This window comes from Coregonus clupeaformis, chromosome 16 (assembly GCF_020615455.1).
Source record: "Coregonus clupeaformis isolate EN_2021a chromosome 16, ASM2061545v1, whole genome shotgun sequence".
Lineage (NCBI taxonomy): Eukaryota > Metazoa > Chordata > Actinopteri > Salmoniformes > Salmonidae > Coregonus > Coregonus clupeaformis.
In genome coordinates this window covers 59884247-59906336 of record NC_059207.1, presented here as the reverse complement: position 1 = coordinate 59906336, position 22090 = coordinate 59884247, and the positions used below count along the sequence as shown (strand labels likewise).

Sequence of the window (22090 nt, the reverse complement as noted above, 5' to 3'; positions counted from 1 at the left end):
GAAGGCCAGGATCTGCTTCTCTTTCGCTTTCTTCCTTTCCTTTCCTCTCCTCTCCCCACATCTCCTCTCCTACCCTCTCCTCTCCCCTCATCTCCTCTCCTACCCTCTCCCCTCCCCTCATCTCCTCTCCTACCCTCTCCTCTCCCCACATCTCCTCTCCTACCCTCTCCTCTCCCCTCATCTCCTCTCCTACCCTCTCCTCTCCCCTCATCTCCTCTCCTACCCTCTCCCCTCCCCTCATTTCCTCTCCTACCCTCTCCTCTCCCCTCATCTCCTCTCCTACCCTCTCCTCTCCCTTCATCTCCTCTCCTACCCTCTCCCCTCCCCTCATTTCCTCTCCTACCCTCTCCTCTCCCCTCATCTCCTCTCCTACCCTCTCCTCTCCTACCCTCTCCTCTCCCCACATCTCCTCTCCTACCCTCTCCTCTCCCCTCATCTCCTCTCCTACCCTCTCCCCTCCCCTCATTTCCTCTCCTACCCTCTCCTCTACCTTCATCTCCTCTCCTACCCTCTCCTCTCCCCTCATCTCCTCTCCTACCCTCTCCCCTCCCCTCATCTCCTCTCCTACCCTCTCCTCTCCCCTCATCTCATCTCCTCTCCTACCCTCTCCTCTCCCCACATCTCCTCTCCTACCCTCTCCTCTCCTACACTCTCCTCTCCCCACATCTCCTCTCCTACCCTCTCCTCTCCCCTCATCTCCTCTCCTACCCTCTCCTCTCCCCTCCTCTCCTCTCCTACCCCTCCCTCTCCCCCACATCTCCTCTCCTACCCTCTCCTCTCCCCTCATCTCCTCTCCTACCCTCTCCCCTCCCCTCATCTCCTCTCCTACCCTCTCCTCTCCCCACATCTCCTCTCCAACCATCTCCTCTCCCCACATCTCCTCTCCTACCCTCTCTCTCCTCTCCCCACATCTCCTCTCCTACCCTCTCCTCTCCTCTCCCCTCATCTCCTCTCCTACCCTCTCCTCTCCCCTCATCTCCTCTCCTACCCTCTCCTCTCCTCTCCCCACATCTCCTCTCCTACCCTCTCCTCTCCTCTCCCCTCATCTCCTCTCCTACCCTCTCCTCTCCCATCATCTCCTCTCCTACCCTCTCCTCTCCCATCATCTCCTCTCCTACCCTCTCCTCTCCTCTCCCCACATCTCCTCTCCTACCCTCTCCTCTCCCCTCATCTCCTCTCCTACCCTCTCCTCCCCCTCTCCTCCTCATCATCTCCTCTCCTACCCTCTCCTCTCCTCCCCTCATCTCCTCTCCCTACCCTCTCCTCTCCCCTCATCTCCTCTCCTACCATCTCCTCTCCCCACACCCTCATCTCCTCTCCCTCTCTCTCTCCTCTCCTCTCCTCATCTCCTCTCCTACCCTCTCCTCTCCCCTCATCTCCTCTCCTACCCTCTCCTCTCCCATCATCTCCTCTCCTACCCTCTCCTCTCCCCACATCTCCTCTCCTACCCTCTCCCCTCCCCTCATTTCCTTTACTCTACTTTCTTCCACCATTACCCAAAACTGTATTTCGACTAAAATGACCCCAACCAGAGGCTATTATTGTCCTTTCATGTCTACTTTCCTGTTACGATCTACCATTCCAAAATGTAAAGTACTCATATTACCCAAAATTCTGTACCTTATTCAACCAAAATGTGTTTACTGAAGTTCAGTAATACATTCAAAGCTGACTGTGATTACCCCAAACAGAGTTTACAGGATACTCCCTGTCTTTTAGCTGTGCCTACTCTAACACAATAGCCCTTATTGAGTTCTCTAGGCTATAAGCCCAGGTCTTTAAAGAAAAGTCCCAACTGATGTTGCCCCTTTCATTTCCAAATATGTTGAATCCTCTATTCCTGATGACAGATGTTCACCACTACAGGATCCCAACCCTCCGAGACACAACCGCAAACACAACACACAGATCAGTTACCAGACCAACTGAAACACATACACCCACACACACAGGGGCGGTTGTGATTGTCTGTGATCGTGTACAAACAGTGTGTACCGTATTGTACTGTCGCCTGTGATCAAACAAGCTTAGACGGCGCTCCAAACAAACCACAAAGCGGGGTCGGTCAGCACACCGAGCCAAAGGAGTGTTTAACAACAAACGTCCGTTTGCTCTAATTTATCAGAAGCCTTTAGTGTGGCGACAGACGACAGAGACACATTGATCAAACAGAGCTTTGGCACACACACACACACACACTTTCTCCTCGCTCTCTCTATTTCTATCCTCTCTCTCTATTTCTCTCTCTCTCTGACCCACCTCTCTCTCTCCCAACTCTCTCTCTTTCTGATCTACCTCGCTCTCTCTCTCTTTCTCTCTCTCTTTCTCCCCCATCTCTCCCTCATCCACCTCTCTCTCTCTCTCTCTCTCTCTCTCTCTCTCTCTCTCTCTCTCTCTCTCTCTCTCTCTCTCTCTCTCTCTCTCTCTCTCTCTCTCTCTCTCTCTCTCTCTCTCTCTCTCTCTCTCTCTCTCTCTCTCTCTCTCTCTCTCTCTCTCTCTCTCTCTCTCTCTCTCTCTCTCTCTCTCTCTCTCTCTCTCTCTCGCCCCACCCATCTCTCTCTTTCCCCCACTTCTCATTCTCCAGTACTACAAAACCACTACTACAAAAGACCAAAAACACAGAAGCACTTCACTCCTCCCGGCACTAGGGGGCGACCTACCCGTGTACTGCAGGATGAAGCCGTTGCTGCTGAGAGATGCGTCACTGCGGAAGGCGAGGAACAGTGTGTTGGAGCTGCTCTCGATGCGGTCGGGGACGTCAGTACCGTAGAAACTCCCCAGCAGAGGGTGGAGGGAGTCAGGACCATCATAGATATGGAGGAAGTCATAGCTGGGCTCCAGACCGAACCTGAACAACACAGAGATGGAGAGAGTAGGTTACATTAGAGCAATAAGGCACGAGCGCATGTGGTATATGGCCAATAAGGCACGAGGGCATGTGGTATATGGCCAATAAGGCACGAGGGCATGTGGTATATGGCCAATAAGGCACGAGGGCATGTGGTATATGGCCAATAAGGCACGAGGGCATGTGGTATATGGCCAATAAGGCACGAGGGCATGTGGTATATGGCCAATATGGGATGTTCTTAGGAACAATTTATACCACAAACTCCCTTATTGGTATTATAAACTGGTTACCAACGTAATTAGAGCAATAAAAAAGAAACGTTTTATCATTCCCGTGGTATACGGTCTGATATACCACAGCTGTCAGCCAATCAGATTTCAGTGCTCGAACCACCCAGTTTATAATAGAAAATATATCATGATAATTTGAATAGTGTAACATGTGTTTTTCATACCTAGCTACCATAGATGTGAATAGTGCAACGTGTTTTTGAACTGACCAGGGAATAATGTGGGTAAGGAGTATTCTTGAACCTATGAACTGACCATACAATAATGTTGACACTGTCCTTGCGTGGTCTCTATGGGGGCGAATCCAAACTTCGACTTAAAGTCTCCCATTGGCATCAATGCATGACAAAGTGAACATTTTAATTGGAAGTTAGGATTTGCCTCTATGTGTGTAATCAGTGTCATTCTCACTGGTTGAAGTTGACTGCGACAGAAAAATGGACTTTAGTTGACGTCAACATTGACAATATCCATGCATGGTGTGTAGCCTATGTGCGTATGCCATTAGTGCCCAGGGTAACACTCACTGGTTGAAGTTGAGTGCGATGACGTAGTCAGGGGTGACAGAGACGGTCCAGTCACACTCTCGTCCGTGAGGATACGGCTCGGGGTAGTCTGGGGACAGGATCAGCCCAGTGGGGCCCGTCAGGTTCCCCCCACATGGAGCTATGATACAGGGAGAGAGAGGAAAAATGATGATATAGGGAGAGAGAGGAGAGGAAACATGATGATACAGGGAGAGAGAGGAGAGGAAACATGATGATACAGGGAGAGATGCGAGGAGACATGATGATACAGGGAGAGAGAGGAGAGGAAACATGATGATACAGGGAGAGAGAGAGACATGATGATAGAGGGAGAGAGAGGAGAGAAAACATGATGATATAGGGAGAGAGAGGAGAGGAAACATGATGATACAGGGAGAGAGAGGAGAGGAAACATGATGATACAGGGAGAGATGCGAGGAGACATGATGATACAGGGAGAGAGAGGAGAGGAAACATGATGATACAGGGAGAGAGAGGAGACATGATGATAGAGGGAGAGAGAGGAGAGGAAACATGATGATATAGGGAGAGAGAGGAGAGGAAACATGATGATACAGGGAGAGAGAGGAGAGGAAACATGATGATACAGGGAGAGATGAGAGGAGACATGATGATACAGGGAGAGAGAGGAGAGGAAACATGATGATACAGGGAGAGAGAGGAGACATGATGATACAGGGAGAGAGAGGATAGGAAATATGATCAGGGAGAGAGAGGAGAGGAAACATGATGATACAGGGAGAGAGAGGAGAGGAATGATGATACAGGGAGAGAGAGGAAACATGATGATATGTGGAGAGAGAGGAAACATGACGATACAGGGAGAGAGAGAGAGAGAACATGATGATACAGGGAGAGAGAGGAGAGGAAACATGATGATACAGGGAGAGAGGAGACATGATATAGGGAGAGAGAGGAGACATGGTGATACAGGGAGAGAGAGAGACATGATGATATAGGAGAGAGAGGAAACATGATGATACAGGGAGAGGGAGGAGAGGAAACATGATGATACAGGGAGGGAGAGGAGACATGATGATATAGGGAGAGAGAGGAGACATGATGATACAGGGAGAGAGAGGAAACATGATGATACAGGGAGAGAGAGGAGACATGATGATACAGGGAGAGAGAGGAGACATTATGATACAGGGAGAGAGAGGAGACATGATGATACAGGGAGAGAGAGGAGACATTATGATATAGGGAGAGAGAGGAGACATGATGATACAGGGAGAGAGAGGAAACATGGTGATACAGGGAGAGAGAGGAGACATGATGATACAGGGAGAGAGAGGAGACATGATGATACAGGGAGAGAGAGGAGACATGGTGATACAGGGAGAGAGAGGAGACATGGTGATACAGGGAGAGAGAGGAGACATGATGATACAAGGAGAGAGAGGAGAGGAAATATGATGATACAGGGAGAGAGAGGAGAGGAAACATGATGATACAGGGAGAGAGAGGAGAGGAAACATGATGATACAGGGAGAGAGAGGAAACATGATGATATGTGGAGAGAGAGGAAACATGATGATACAGGGAGAGAGAGGAGAGGAACATGATGATACAGGGAGAGAGAGGAGAGGAAACATGATGATACAGGGAGAGAGAGGAGACATGATATAGGGAGAGAGAGGAGACATGGTGATACAGGGAGAGAGAGGAGACATGATGATATAGGGAGAGAGAGGAAACATGATGATACAGGGAGAGAGAGGAGAGGAAACATGATGATACAGGGAGGGAGAGAAGACATGATTATATAGGGAGAGAGAGGAGACATGATGATACAGGGAGAGAGAGGAAACATGGTGATATAGGGAGAGAGAGGAGACATGATGATACAGGGAGAGAGAGGAGACATTATGATATAGGGAGAGAGAGGAGACATGATGATACAGGGAGAGAGAGGAAACATGGTGATACAGGGAGAGAGAGGAGACATGATGATACAGGGAGAGAGAGGAGACATGGTGATACAGGGAGAGAGAGAGAACATGGTGATACAGGGAGAGAGAGGAGACATGGTGATACAGGGAGAGAGAGGAAACATGATGATACAGGGAGAGAGAGGAGACATGATGATACAGGCAGAGAGAGGAGACATGATGATACAGGGAGAGAGAGGAGACATGATGATACAGGGAGAGAGAGGAGACATTATGATATAGGGAGAGAGAGGAGACATGATGATACAGTGAGAGAGAGGTGACATGATGATATAGGGAGAGAGAGGAGAGGAGACATGATGATACAGGGAGAGAGGGGAACACATGGTGATACAGGGAGAGAGAGGAGACATGATGATACAGGGAGAGAGAGGAGACATGATGATACAGGGAGAGAGAGGAGACATGATGATACAGGGAGAGAGAGGAGACATGATGATACAGAGAGAGAGAGGAGACATGATGATACAGGGAGAGAGAGGAGACATGATGATACAGGGAGAGAGAGGAGACATGATGATACAGGGAGAGAGAGGAGACATGGTGATACAGGGAGAGAGAGGGGACATGATGATACAGAGAGAGAGAGGAGAAATGATGATACAGGGAGAGAGAGGAGACATGATGATACAGGGAGAGAGAGGATACATGGTGATACAGGGAGAGAGAGGAGACATGGTGATACAGGGAGAGAGAGGAGACATGGTGATACAGGGAGAGAGAGGAGACATGGTGATACAGGGAGAGAGAGGAGACATGGTGATACATGGAGAGAGAGGAGACATGATGATAAAGGGAGAGAGAGGAGAAATGGTGATACAGGGAGAGAGAGGAGACATTATGATATAGGGAGAGAGAGGAGACATGATGATACAGGGAGAGAGAGGTGACATGATGATATAGGGAGAGAGAGGAGACATGATGATACAGGGAGAGAGAGGAGACATGATGATACAGGGAGAGAGAGGAGACATGGTGATACAGGGAGAGAGAGGAGACATTATGATATAGGGAGAGAGAGGAGACATGATGATACAGGGAGAGAGAGGTGACATGATGATATAGGGAGAGAGAGGAGACATGGTGATACAGGGAGAGAGAGGAGACATGATGATACAGGGAGAGAGAAGAAACATGATGATACAGGGAGAGAGATAACAAGATCACATTATAAAGTAGTTCCAATGATGGAGGAACTAGTAAGCCACTCCATTGGAAGAAACCCTTTTACCTGCTGAATCATACTTTTACTATCCTCGTCCCCAGGATCTACTGCTACTGCATAGCAGACTGCTGGATGAAATCAAACAGTCACTAACTTCTGTGGGCATGTGGTTTTCCTACTGAGCTAAAAAGATGCTCTGAAGTTGGCTAAGTCACCAAAGTTCTCCTATGTGGATAACTGACTAAATGACTGCAGGACCCAATCCATTGGCTTCATGTGCTGTATTCTATTAGCATAGCTAGCTCTGGCTTCTGAGGGTGTGTGGTTTGCTATCGAGCTAAACAGACCCCTATATTTGACTAAGTCACTGCAGAGTCCATTCAGTATAATGTATTTGAATAGGTCACCACACTGCAGTGTCCATATAATGTATTTGGCTAAGTCATTAAAGGACACCTAAGTGGTTTTACAGTATTGAGACGACTAATGCCTGTGGATATTAAACCCTGTTAGGTTTTCACCTGTAACTCTTGGATCCAGGAACACCCACAACCTCTATCCCTCTGTTTGTGTTTTCAAAGGAACGTTCAAACTAATTAAGCCTGGCCCTGATTAAACAAGGCAGCTAATTACAATGTCTTAATTGCTGTTGTTAATTACTCTCTCTCTCTCTCCCTATCTCCCTCTCCCTATCTCCCTCTCCCTCTCCCTCTCCCTCTCCCTCTCCCTCTCCCTCTCCCTCTCCCTCTCCCTCTCTCCCTCTCCCTCTCTCCCTCTCCCTCTCCCTCTCTCCCTCTCCCTCTCCCTCTCCCTCTCCCTCTCCCTCTCCCTCTCCCTCTCCCTCTCCCTCTCCCTCTCCCTCTCCCTCTCCCTCTCCCTCTCCCTCTCCCTCTCCCTCTCCCTCTCCCTCCCCCTCCCTCCCTCCTCTCCCTCTCCCTCTCCCTCTCCCTCTCCCTCTCCCTCTCCCTCCCTCTCCCTCTCCCTCTCCCTCTCCCTCTCCCTCTCTCTCCCTCTCCCTCTCTCTCTCTCTCTCTCTCTCTCTCTCTCTCTCTCTCTCTCTCTCTCTCTCTCTCTCTCTCTCTCTCTCTCTCTCTCTCTCTCTCTCTCTCTCTCTCTCTCTCTCTCAAAGTTGGAGCCCTCTGTTATCATAGAGAATGAATAGCAGTCATTCATTATGTCTGAGAGGCTGTTTGTCTGCTATTACTGAGGCCATCTTAATGGCACCCTGTTCCCTATATAGTGCACTACTTTAGACCATGGAATCATACGGCTCTGGTCAGAAGTAGTGAACTATATAGGGAACAGGGTGCCATTGGGGACGTATCCTCTCTGTGGGCTGAATAGCGCAGAGAGCAGACTGATATCCAGGGGACAGACAGAAAGACAAGGAGTCAATTGGGTTTGTTGTCACTGAGGAGGATTCCACATAGGAGTAGCTGTGTCTTGAAGTGGTATTAACGTACTGAACCATACTAAGCTGTGGAGATAGGACGAGTACTGCAATCAAGTGGTGGTTGTAGGAAAGGCTATGTCAGGTAGCAGATAAACTACATGGTATGATCATCATCTGGAGTACTGTCAGGTAGCAGAGAAACAACATGGTATGATCATCATCTGGAGTACTGTAGCAGGTAGCAGAGAAACTACATGGTATGATCATCATCTGGAGTACTGTCAGGTAGCAGAGAAACAACATGGTATGATCATCATCTGGAGTACTGTCAGGTAGCAGAGAAACAACATGGTATGATCATCATCTGGAGTACTGTAGCAGGTAGCAGAGAAACAACATGGTATGATCATCATCTGGAGTACTGTAGCAGGTCTTGTTGTAGCAGGTTCAGTTGGTAGGTAGGTACCATTGGTACAGACTGGGTTGGTAATGTAAAGCTGTGTAGTTACCTGTGTAGGTGGGTATATGGTTTGGTAGGAAACATGACTGTGTATTTAGTTACCTGTGTAGATGGGTATATGGTTTGGTAGGAAACATGACTGTGTATTTAGTTACCTGTGTAGGTGGGTATATGGTTTGGTAGGAAACATGACTGTGTATTTAGTTACCTGTGTAGATGGGTATATGGTTTGGTAGGAAACATGACTGTGTATTTAGTTACCTGTGTAGGTGGGTATATGGTTTGGTAGGAAACATGACTGTGTATTTAGTTACCTGTGTAGGTGGGTATATGGTTTGGTAGGAAACATGACTGTGTATTTAGTTACCTGTGTAGGTGGGTATATGGTTTGGTAGGAAACATGACTGTGTATTTAGTTACCTGTGTAGGTGGGTTTATGGTTTGGTAGGAAACATGACTGTGTATTTAGTTACCTGTGTAGGTGGGTATATGGTTTGGTAACATGACTGTGTAGTTACCTGTGCAGGTGGGTGGGTCAGGCTGCCAGAAGAAGCGGCTGTTGATCTCCGTGCAGGTGATCTTGGTGGCCCCCTGCAGGACATAACCGGGATCACACTGGAACAGCACATCGTCTCCAGGCTCCCTGCTGTCCCCACTACGAGTCCCGTTGGCGGGCAGACCAGGGTCGTTACATGACGTAGCAGTAGACACTGGAGACAGAGGAAGACACAAGGATGTTAGTGGAGTGAAGATAATGGCTGTTTTCAACTCTATAGTACATACATTTAGGGCTGAATAGAAACTCAATATATCTTAATTTTCCATTGACATGTATACATTATTTACATCAAGTCACTAAGTTACCCACAACTATCTCAGGTTAGGATCCATTACTATGTCATTTAGCAGACACTTGTACTTTCTATGTGGATGTATATAGCCTCTAAATATGACAGATACTTTCTATATGGATTTATATAGCCTCTAAATATGACAGATACTTTCTATATGGATTTATATAGCCTCTAAAGATGAACAGATACAAACACTTCCCCACCACATACACACGACTCCACAAACCTCACCCCCTCCACTACACGTTGACACACACCGACTCTACCCCTCCTTACCAGAGAACTGCAGAGCGAAGCCCTGTTTGGAGGTGAAGAAGTCGGTGGTGAACTGGAGGCTGACGGTGTTGAAGGTGCTGTGGGCGTCAGGGGGAAGCGCCGAGCCGCTGAGCTCCCTCAGGAGGACCCCTCCATCCTGAGGACCGTCCCAGATACGCAAGACATCATGGACCTCCTCCGTGTGGAATACCAGGAAGTGGAGACTACGGAGAGAGGAAGAGGAGGTCAGTCATGGGGTAGAGGGGAGGAGACGGAGATGTGGATAAGGACAATCCAATGAGTTAGTTACTGGGCAATAGGTAGGAGGAAAATAGGAAATATACAGAGGTGGACAGGTAGCTAGGAGATAGGTGAGAGGGAAAGGAGCGCAGCGAATCCTCCAACAGTAACACTCTCTTTACCCAGACATCTGAAGTCTGGGTAAACTTATAGAGACAGAGAGACGAGTTATAGAGACAATGAGACAGAGAGGCAGACCACAGGTGACGGTTTAGAGAGATAGAGAGAGACAGAGAGATAGAACAGGTCATATCAAGGAGACAGAACAGGTCATATCAAGGAGACGGAACAGGTCATATCAAGGAGACGGAACAGGTCATATCAAGGAGACGGAACAGGTCATATCAAGGATACGGAACAGGTCATATCAAGGAGACGGAACAGGTCATATCAAGGAGACGGAACAAGTCATATCAAGGAGCCGGAACAGGTCATATCAAGGAGACGGAACAGGTGATAGGTACATTCAATTCAACTCAAAGAGCTTGGTTGGCATGGGAAACATATGTTTACATTGCAAAAGCAAGTGAAATAGACCAAACATATTGTTGTTTCAGCTGTTTGTAGCTGGTGTACTAAACCGAAAGTAAAGACGCATAAACAAATCTTAACAACGGGAAGCATAGAAATAGCGCCCATAGAACAGAACTACCGCTTCTTAGACTTGCTTTCAAGTAGAATGACATATCTAGAACTCACATTTCTAAGTAAATTTGGTTACGCGTTGATATGTCTACATGTAAATTGAGCTTATTGTTCTTATTGAGATAGTAGAAACTATCCATGTTAAAGAACACTACTGTGTATACAACAGCTACATCTAATTTGTAACACATAGGGTGTGCAAACTGTTCAACTTGTGCAACGAATGGCACAGTTAAGTTTTTATACTTTTTCTCCCTGTTCCCCTCATGTGAACTTAACATTTAGGCTCCACCTCAACCCCTTTTAGGCTCCACCTCAACCCTTTTTAGGCTCCACCTCAACCCCATTTAGGCTCCACCTCAACCCCTTTTAGGCTCCACCTCAACCCCATTTAGGCTCCACCTCAACCCCATTTAGGCTCCACCTCAACCCCATTTAGGCTCCACCTCAACCCCATTTAGGCTCCACCTCAACCCCATTTAGGCTCCACCTCAACCCCATTTAGGCTCCACCTCAACCCCATTTAGGCTCCACCTCAACCCCATTTAGGCTCCACCTCAACCCCATTTAGGCTCCACCTCAACCCCATTTGGTCCACCTCACCCCTTTTTAGGCTCCACCTCAACCCCATTTAGGCTCCACCTCAACCCCATTTAGGCTCCACCTCAACCCCATTTAGGCTCCACCTCAACCCCATTTAGGCTCCACCTCAACCCCATTTAGGCTCCACCTCAACCCCATTTAGGCTCCACCTCAACCCCATTTAGGCTCCACCTCAACCCCTTTTAGGCTCCACCTCAACCCCATTTAGGCTCCACCTCAACCCCATTTAGGCTCCACCTCAACCCCATTTAGGCTCCACCTCAACCCCATTTAGGCTCCACCTCAACTCGAAGTTGGTTCTGAGCGCCGTCAACATTTGAAGTCACTATGCAACTGCAGGTGGTAAGTGGGCAGCAGATGTAATGTAAGCAGATTGTGCAATGAAATGACAGGGAGACATAAAGGCAGGGGAACATGTTCCTGGTAATGACAGGGAAACATTAAGGCAGGGGAACATGTTCGTGGTAATGACAGGGAAACATTAAGGCAGGGGAACATGTTCGTGGTAATGACAGGGAGACATTAAGGCAGGGGAACATGTTCCTGGTAATGACAGGGAAACATAAAGGCAGGGGAACATGTTTGTGGTAATGACAGGGAAACATTAAGGCAGGGGAACATGTTCGTGGTAATGACAGGGAAACATTAAGGCAGGGGAACATGTTCGTGGTAATGACAGGGAAACATTAAGGCAGGGGAACATGTTCGTGGTAATGACAGGGAAACATTAAGGCAGGGGAACATGTTCGTGGTAATGACAGGGAAACATTAAGGCAGGGGAACATGTTCCTGGTAATGACAGGGAAACATAAAGGCAGGGGAACATGTTTGTGGTAATGACAGGGAAACATTAAGGCAGGGGAACATGTTCGTGGTAATGACAGGGAAACATTAAGGCAGGGGAACATGTTCGTGGTAATGACAGGGAAACATTAAGGCAGGGGAACATGTTCGTGGTAATGACAGGGAAACATTAAGGCAGGGGAACATGTTCGTGGTAATGACAGGGAAACATTAAGGCAGGGGAACATGTTCGTGGTAATGACAGGGAGACATTAAGGCAGGGGAACATGTTCCTGGTAATCCCTTCAGTGAATGGAACACACCGGTAAGGGATGCTCTACCATTGTCACCAGACTACCACCCACAAACACACACACACACATACACACACACACATACACACGGCTAATACCCAGTACCATGGCTTAGTATAATCAGTTAAGTGAATTAGTAAGGATTCTCTGTGGAATATTTCAAACATCTGTCTCTCTCTCTCTCCTGCTGTCTCTCTCCTGCTGTCTCTCTCTTGCGCTCTCTCTCTCTCTCTCTCTCTCTCTCTCTCTTTGCTCTCTCTCTCTCTCTCTCTCTCTCTCTCTCTCTCTCTCTCTCTCTCTCTCTCTCTCTCTCTCTCTCTCTCTCTCTCTCTCTCCCCCCCCTCCCCCCTCTGAAGTTTCAAAAGAATAAACCCATTTCAAATGTCATATTATGTCTATATACAGTGTTGTAACAATGTGCAAATAGTTAAAGTACAAATGGGAAAATAAATAAACATACATATGGGTTGTATTTACAATGGTGTTTGTTCTTCACTGGTTGCCCTTTTCTTGTGGCAACAGGTCACAAATATTGCTGCTGTGATGACACACTGTGATGTTTCACCCAACATATATGAGAGTTTATCAAAATTGAATTTTATTTCGAATTCTTTGTGGGACTATGTAATCTGAGGGAAATATGTGTCTCTAATATGGTCATACATTTGGCAGGAGGTTAGGAAGTGCAGCTCAGTTTCCACCTCATTTTGTGGGCAGTGTGCACATAGCCTAGTGCTCCTCTGTAGCTCAGCTGGTAGAGCATGGCGCTTGTAACGCCAAGGTAGTGGGTTCGATCCCCGGGACCACCCATACACAAAAATGTATGCACGCATGACTGTAAGTCGCTTTGGATAAAAGCGTCTGCTAAATGGCATATTTATTTATTTATTAGCCTGTCTTGTCTTGAGAGCCAGGTCTGTCTACGGTGGCCTTTCTCAATAGCAAGGCTATGCTCACTGAGTCTGTACATAGTCAAAGCGTTCCTTAATTTTCGGTCAGTCACAATGGTCAGATATTCTGCCACTGTGTACTCTCTGTTTAGGGCCAAATAGCATTCTAGTTTGCTCTGTTTTTTTGTTTGTTCTTTCCAATGTGTCAAGTAATTATCTTGTTTTCTCATGATTTGGTTGGGTCTAATTGTGTTGTTGTTGTTGTTGTTGTCCTGGGGCTGTGTGGGGTCTGTTTGTGTTTGTGAACAGAGCCCCAGGACCAGCTTGCTTAGGGGACTCTTCTCCAAGTTCATCTCTCTGTAGGTGATGGCATTGTTATGGAAGGTTTGGGAATCGCTTCCTTTTAGGTGGTTGAAGAATTTAACAGCTCTTTTCTGGATTTTGATAATTAGCGGGTATTGGCCTAATTCTGCTCTGCATTAATTATTTGGTGTTTTACATTGTACATGGAGGATGTTTTTTGCAGAATTCTGCATGCAGAGTTTCAATTTGGTGTTTGTCCCATTTTGTGAATTCATGATTGGTGAGCGGACCCCAGACCTCACAACCATAAAGGTCAATGGGTTCTATAACTGATTCAAGTATTTTTAGCCAGATTCTATTGTATGTCGAATTTTAGGTTCCTTTTGATGGCGTAGAAGGCCCTTCTTGCCTTGTCTCTCAGATTGTTCAGTGCTTTGTGGAAGTTACCTGTAGTGCTGATGTTTAGGCCAAGGTTCGGATCATTTTTTGTGTGCTCTAAGGCAATGGTGTTTAGATGGAATTTGTATTTGTGGTCCTGGCAACTGGACCTTTTTTGGAACACCTTTACTTTTGTCTTACTGAGATTTACTGTCAGGGCCCAGGTCTGACAGAATCTGTGCAGAAGATCTAGGTGCTGCTGTAGGCCCTCCTTGGTTGGGGACAGAAGCACCAGATCATCAGCAAACAGTAGACATTTGACTTCAGATTCTAGTAGGGTGAGGCCGGGTGCTGCAGACTGTTCTAGTGCCCTCGCCAATTCATTGATATATACTTTATGTTGAAGAGGGTTGGGCTCAAGCTGCATCCATGTGTCACCCCACGGCCCAGAGGAAATAAATGTATGTGTTTTTTGCCAATTTTAACTGCACAAGTTTTGTTTGTGTACATTTTTTTATTTTTATTTTTTTATTTTTTTTTTCCACCTTTATTTAACCAGTTAAGCCAGTTGAGAACAGGTTCTCATTTACAACTGCGACCTGGCCAAGATAAAGCAAAGTAGTGCAATAAAAACAACACAGAGTTACATATGGGGTAAAAAAAAACATAAAGTCAGAAATACAACAGAAAATATATATACAGTGTGTGCAAATGTAGCAAGTTATGGAGGTAAGGCAATAAATAGGCTATAGTGCAGAATAATTACAATAGTATTAACACTGGAATGCTAGATGTGCAAGAGATGATGTGCAAATAGAGGTACTGGGGTGCAAAAGAGCAAAATAAATAACAATATAGGGATGAGGTAGTTGGGTGGGCTAATTTCAGATGGGCTGTGTACAGGTGCAGTGATCGGTAAGGTGCTCTGACAACTGATGCTTAAAGTTATTGAGGGAGATAAGAGTCTCCAGCTTCAGAGATTTTTGCAATTCGTTCCAGTCATTGGCAGCAGAGAACTGGAAGGAATGGCGGCCAAAGGAGGTGTTGGCTTTGGGAATGACCAGTGAGATATACCTGCTGGAGCGCAGACAACGGGTGGGTGCTGCTATGGTGACCAATGAGCTAAGATAAGGCGGGGATTTGCCTAGCAGTGATTTATAGATGGCCTGGAGCCAGTGGGTTTGACGACGAACATGTAGTGAGGACCAGCCAACAAGAGCGTACAGGTCACAGTGGTGGGTAGTGTATGGGGCTTTGGAGACAAAACGGATGGCACTGTGATAGACTACATCCAATTTGCTGAGTAGAGTGTTGGAGGCTATTTTGTAAATGACATCGCCGAAGTCAAGGATCGGTAGGATAGTCAGTTTTAAGAGGGCATGTTTGGCAGCATGAGTGAAGGAGGCTTTGTTGCGAAATAGGAAGCCGATTCTAGATTTAACTTTGGATTGGAGATTCTTTATGTGAGTCTGGAAGTTGAGTTTACAGTCTAACCAGACACCTAGATATTTGTAGTTGTCCACATACTCTAGGTCAGACCCGTCGAGAGTGGTGATTCTAGTCGGGTGGGCGGGTGCTAGCAGCGTTCGATTGAAAAGCATGCATTTAGTTTTACTAGTGTTTAAGAGCAGTTGAAGGCTACTGAAGGATTGTTGTATGGCATTGAAGCTCGTTTGGAGGTTTGTTAACACAGTGTCCAATGAAGGGCCAGATGTATACAAAATGGTGTCGTCTGCGTAGAGGTGGATCTGAGAGTCACCAGCAGCAAGAGCGACATCATTGATATACACGGAGAAAAGTGTCGGCCCAAGAATTGAACCCTGTGGCACCCCCATAGAGACTGCCATAGGTCCAGACAACAGGCCCTCCGATTTGACACACTGAACTATATCTGAGAAGTAGTTGGTGAACCAGGCGAGGCAGTCATTTGAGAAACCAAGGCTATTTAGTCTGCCAATAAGAATGCGGTGGTTGACAGAGTCGAAAGCCTTGGCCAGGTCGATGAAGACGGCTGCACAGTACTGTCTATTATCAATCGTGGTTATAATATCGTTTAGGACCTTGAGCGTGGCTGAAGTGCACCCGTGACCAGCTCGAAACCGGATTGCATAGCGGAGAAGGTACGGTGGTATTCGAAATGGTCGATGACCTGTTTGTTAACTTGGCTTTCGAATACTTTCGAAAGGCAGGGCAGGATGGATATAGGTCTGTAGCAGTTTGGATCTAGAGTGTCACCCCCTTTGAAGAGGGGGATGACCGCGGCAGCTTTCCAATCTCTGGGGATCTCAGACGTTATGAAAGAGAGAGGTTGAACAGACTAGTAATAGGGGTTGCGACAATTTCGGCGCTAGTTTTAGAAAGAAAGGGTCCAGATTGTCTAGCCCAGCTGATTTGTAGGGGTCCAGATTTTGCAGCGCTTTCAAAACATCAGCTGTCTGAATTTGTGTGAAGGAGAAGCGGGGGGCATGGGCAAGTTGTAGCAGAGGGTGCAGAGTTGGTGGCGGGTTAGTGGTAGCCAGATGGAAAGCATGGCCAGCTGTAGCAAAATGCTTGTTGAAATTCTCGATTATTGTAGATTTATCGGTGGTGATAGTGTTTCCTAGCCTCAGTGCAGTGGGCAGCTGGGAGGAAGTGCTCTTATTCTCCATGGACTTTACAGTGTCCCAAAACTTTTTGGAGTTAGTGCTACAGGATGCAAATTTCTGTTTGAAAAAGTTAGCCTTTGCTTTCCTGACTGCTTGTGTATATTGGTTCCTAACTTCCCTGAAAAGTTGCATATCGCGGGGGCTATTTGATGCTAATGCTATACGCCACAGGATGTTTTTGTGCTGGTCAAGGGCAGTCAAGTCTGAGGAGAACCAGGGGCTATATCGGTTCTTAGTTCTGTATTTTTGAATGGGGCATGTTTATTTAAGATTGAGAGGAAATTACTTTTAAGGAACAACCAGGCATCCTCTACTGACGGAATGAGATCTATATCCATCCAGGATACCTGGGCCAGGTCAATTAGGAAGGCCTCCTCGCTAAAGTGTTTTAGGGAGCGTTGACCGCAGACCCGTTACGGACGCAGGCAATAAGGCAGTGATCGCTGAGATCCTGGTTGAAGACAGCTGAGGTGTATTTAGAGGGTATGTTAGTCAGGATGATATCTATGAGGGTACCCATGTTTAAGGATTTAGGGTTGTACCTGGTAGGTTCGTTGATAATTTGCGTGAGGTTGAGGGCATCTAGCTTGGATTGTAGGATGGCTGGGGTATTAAGCATATCCCAATTTAGGTCACCAAGCAGTACAAACTCAGAGGATAAATGGGGGCAATCAATTCACATATGGTGTCCAGGGCACAGCTGGGGGCTGAGGGGGGTCTGTAGCAATCGGCAACAGTGAGAGACTTATTTCTGGAAAGGTGGATTTTTAGAAGTAGAAGCTCAAACTGTTTGGGCACAGACCTGGATAGTATGATAGAGCTCTGCAGGCTATCTCTACAGTAGATTGCAACTCCACCCCCTTTGGCAGTTCTATCTAGACGGAAAATGTTATAGTTGGGGATGGAAATTTCAGAATTTTTGGTGGCCTTCCTGAGCCAGGATTCAGAATTTCATAATGATGTATGTTTTTCCCCGAACACCGCTTTCCATTTATTTGAAATCAACAAAGCATGAGAAGACTTTGCCTTTGTTTTGGTTTGTTTGTTTGTCAATTAGGGTGTGCAGGGTGAATACGTGGTCTGTTTTATGGTAATTTGGTAAAAAGCCAATTTGACATTTGCTCAGTACATTGTTTTCACTGAGGAAATGTAACAGTCTGCTGTTAATGATAATGTGGAGGATTTTCCCAAGGTTGCTGTTGACGCATATCCCACGGTAGTTATTGGGGTCTATCTCTATCCATATGGATATAGGTAAAACATGATACTCCCATACGTTTTGGCCTTAAGCCTGCATTGCCAAGAACATACACACACACACACACACACACACACACACACACACACACTCACACACACACACACACACACACACACACACACACAAACACACAGACACACAAAAACAAACACACACAACATTGTACTCTCATGGAGAATACACACAAACCAAACAGACCCCCAACCCCAAGCTGAAGAGAAGGCTCGGTCAGACTGACTGATCTGTTTAGTGTAGCACTAGGCTTCAGCCCAGTCTGATCTGTTTAGTGTAGCACTAGGCTTCAGCCCAGTCTGATCTGTTTAGTGTAGCACTAGGCTTCAGACCAGTCTGATCTGTTTAGTGTAGTACTAGGCTTCAGCCCAGTCTGATCTGTTTAGTGTAGCACTAGGCTTCAGACCAGTCTGATCTGTTTAGTGTAGCACTAGGCTTCAGACCAGTCTGATCTGTTTAGTGTAGCACTAGGCTTCAGACCAGTCTGATCTGTTTAGTGTAGTACTAGGCTTCAGCCCAGTCTGATCTGTTTAGTGTAGCACTAGGCTTCAGACCAGTCTGATCAATTTAGTGTAGTACTAGGCTTCAGCCCAGTCTGATCTGTTTAGTGTAGTACTAGGCTTCAGCCCAGTCTGATCTGTTTAGTGTAGCACTAGGCTTCAGCCCAGTCTGATCTGTTTAGTGTAGCACTAGGCTTCAGACCAGTCTGATCTGTTTAGTGTAGTACTAGGCTTCAGACCAGTCTGATCTGTTTAGTGTAGCACTAGGCTTCAGCCCAGTCTGATCTGTTTAGTGTAGCACTAGGCTTCAGCCCAGTCTGATCTGTTTAGTGTAGCACTAGGCTTCAGACCAGTCTGATCTGTTTAGTGTAGCACTAGGCTTCAGACCAGTCTGATCTGTTTAGTGTAGCACTAGGCTTCAGACCAGTCTGATCTGTTTAGTGTAGCACTAGGCTTCAGACCAGTCTGATCTGTTTAGTGTAGCACTAGGCTTCAGACCAGTCTGATCTGTTTAGTGTAGCACTAGGCTTCAGACCAGTCTGATCTGTTTAGTGTAGCACTAGGCTTCAGCCCAGTCTGATCTGTTTAGTGTAGTAACATGCTTCAGCCCAGTCTGATCTGTTTAGTGTAGTAACATGCTTCAGCCCAGTCTGATCTGTTTAGTGTAGCACTAGGCTTCAGCCCAGTCTGATCTGTTTAGTGTAGCACTAGGCTTCAGCCCAGTCTGATCTGTTTAGTGTAGTACTAGGCTTCAGCCCAGTCTGATCTGTTTAGTGTAGTAACATGCTTCAGCCCAGTCTGATCTGTTTAGTGTAGCACTAGGCTTCAGACCAGTCTGATCTGTTTAGTGTAGCACTAGGCTTCAGCCCAGTCTGATCTGTTTAGTGTAGTAACATGCTTCAGCCCAGTCTGATCTGTTTAGTGTAGCACTAGGCTTCAGCCCAGTCTGATCTGTTTAGTGTAGTAACATGCTTCAGCCCAGTCTGATCTGTTTAGTGTAGCACTAGGCTTCAGACCAGTCTGATCTGTTTAGTGTAGTAACATGCTTCAGCCCAGTCTGATCTGTTTAGTGTAGTAACATGCTTCAGCCCAGTCTGATCTGTTTAGTGTAGCACTAGGCTTCAGACCAGTCTGATCTGTTTAGTGTAGCACTAGGCTTCAGACCAGTCTGATCTGTTTAGTGTAGCACTAGGCTTCAGCCCAGTCTGATCTGTTTAGTGTAGCACTAGGCTTCAGACCAGTCTGATCTGTTTAGTGTAGCACTAGGCTTCAGACCAGTCTGATCTGTTTAGTGTAGCACTAGGCTTCAGCCCAGTCTGATCTGTTTAGTGTAGCACTAGGCTTCAGCCCAGTCTGATCTGTGTCAGTTATAGAGTTCAACACTGCTGTGATATGAGAGATGCCGTGGGCATAATGTGTATGTTAGATGCGGTCAGTGCCGTTTCAGATGAGTGAGGACAATGTTTTTTTTTTGATGAGCATGGCCTTATTTCTATTACAGCATATTGGATGACTGTCGTTCATATTCCATTCACCCAGTTCAATGTAACAGAGATACGTTTAGGCTACTACATCATACTCACATTTTCCCTGTACCCATCATGAGGTTGCTACAACCTAGCCTATGAATGAAAGTTTACAACGTAGGTGCACACAGGTCGAGAGACAAATTTGAGGTGACAGACAGTGACACATGGACAGACAGTGACCCATTCAATACCGCCTTGCACACTCCTGCCTGCATCTAGCTGATATAGGATGTAATCATTAGTCCAACAGTTGCAAACGAGAGTTTCTATTGGACAAATTCAGGTATGTTTATCCCCGTTTTGTTCCGTTTGCTTCCGTTTTTCAACAGAATCGGAAGAATGAATACACCCCTGGTCACGCGTAAACACACATCCACGTTGTATTCCTTCTGGCATCTACATGCTCTCCTCCTATCACCTTTTCCCCTTCGCTCGTGGACTTCAATGCACAACACATAAGCTGTATGTGACCAGGCGAAAAAACCTTTCCAAGCCAAACCATGTCATAACGGCTACACACAGCCTATATCGTTGTCACCATATTAGCTAAAGTAACGTCCTAGTCAGCATAGCTAATAGAACTAACGCATTAGGAAACCTGCTACAATCCTGCAGTAACGTTACAGTGTACAGTCAGTAAGCATTTACACCGGCGGGCCCCGGTGGCAATAAATTAATAAAACCAAAAGCTTACCTTGACTTGGAAGAGTTCCAGTGTTGTGTTGTAAAGTCATGGCCAGCTAGCTAACATAGCATCCCGCTGTTTGAGCACAGTTTTTCAGTAGGCTAAACTAGCTAGCTGCATTTGCTAGCTAAGTAAGTGAAACTGAAAGTGAAAAAAAAAAAGACAATCCCTCTCTCTATATATTTATCTCGCTTCTCCTTCATTTTTGAAGAAATTAATTTGTTACAATCTGTTCAACTATTGTCTTTCTCTCTCTTTGAGTCAGCTACTCACCACATGTTATGCACTGCAGTGCTAGCTAGCTGTAGCTTATGCTTTCAGAACTAGATTAATTGATTGGGTGGACAACATGTCAGTTCATGCTGTAAGAGCTCTGATAGGTTGGAGGACATTCTCCGGAAGTTGTCATAATGAATGTGTAAGTCTATGGAAGGAGGTGAGAACCATGAGCCTCCTAGGTTTTGTATTGAAGTCAATGTACCCAGAGGAGGACAGAAACTAGCTGTCCTCCGGCTACACCATGGTGCTACCCTACAGAGTGCTGTTGAGGCTACTGTAGACCTTCTTTGCAAAATACTGTGTTTTAATCAATTATTTGGTGACATGATTATATTTAGTATAGTTTTATCTAAAAATGATAACTTTTTTAATGTTTTACCATTTTTAATTTTTATGAAATTCACTGATTAGGATGGTCCTCCACTTCCTCCTCTGAGGAGCCTCCACTGGTGTACGTGCTGATGCACATCACACAAACACACACACACACACGCACATGCACGAACACGCATGAACACTCACACACACACACACACACACACACACACACTGCACATCTCAGTGCAGCTTTCCTCTCATCAAACCACCATATTAGAACGCCATCATCACAACGTTATTACCAGGATATGTCCCAAATCACACCATATTCCCTAAGTAGCCCAAACATCTCTGGTTAAAAGTAGTGCACTATAAAGACAAATATGCTGCACATTTTTGACTCAGCCCTAGACACCACCACCAGACAGACTCGGCCCTAGACACCACCAGACAGACTCAGCCCTAGACACCACCACCAGACAGACTCAGCCCTAGACACCACCAGACAGACTCAGCCCTAGACACCACCAGACAGACTCAGCCCTAGACACCACCAGACAGACTCAGCCCTAGACACCACCAGACAGACTCAGCCCTAGACACCACCAGACAGACTCAGCCCTAGACACAACCAGACAGACTCAGCCCTAGACACCACCAGACAGACTCAGCCCTAGACACCACCACCAGACAGACTCAGCCCTAGACACCACCACCAGACAGACTCAGCCCTAGACACCACCAGACAGACTCAGCCCTAGACACCACCAGACAGACTCAGCCCTAGACACCACCAGACAGACTCAGCCCTAGACACCACCAGACAGACTCAGCCCTAGACACCACCACCAGACAGACTCAGCCCTAGACACCA

At 46.5% G+C, this 22090-nt stretch overlaps 1 protein-coding gene across 1 annotated transcript in view; it reads right to left on the bottom strand.

The window, feature by feature from the left end:
- Nucleotides 1-22090, bottom strand: part of csmd2 (CUB and Sushi multiple domains 2) — a 421278-nt gene that overhangs the window by 235593 nt on the left and 163595 nt on the right. Inside the window, exons 20-23 of the mRNA XM_045225492.1 lie at nucleotides 9793-9995; nucleotides 9181-9372; nucleotides 3669-3807; nucleotides 2657-2848 (exon numbers count right to left, since the gene is read on the bottom strand). Coding sequence (XP_045081427.1) covers nucleotides 2657-2848; nucleotides 3669-3807; nucleotides 9181-9372; nucleotides 9793-9995 — 726 coding nt within the window. The remainder of the gene's footprint in view (nucleotides 1-2656; nucleotides 2849-3668; nucleotides 3808-9180; nucleotides 9373-9792; nucleotides 9996-22090) is intronic.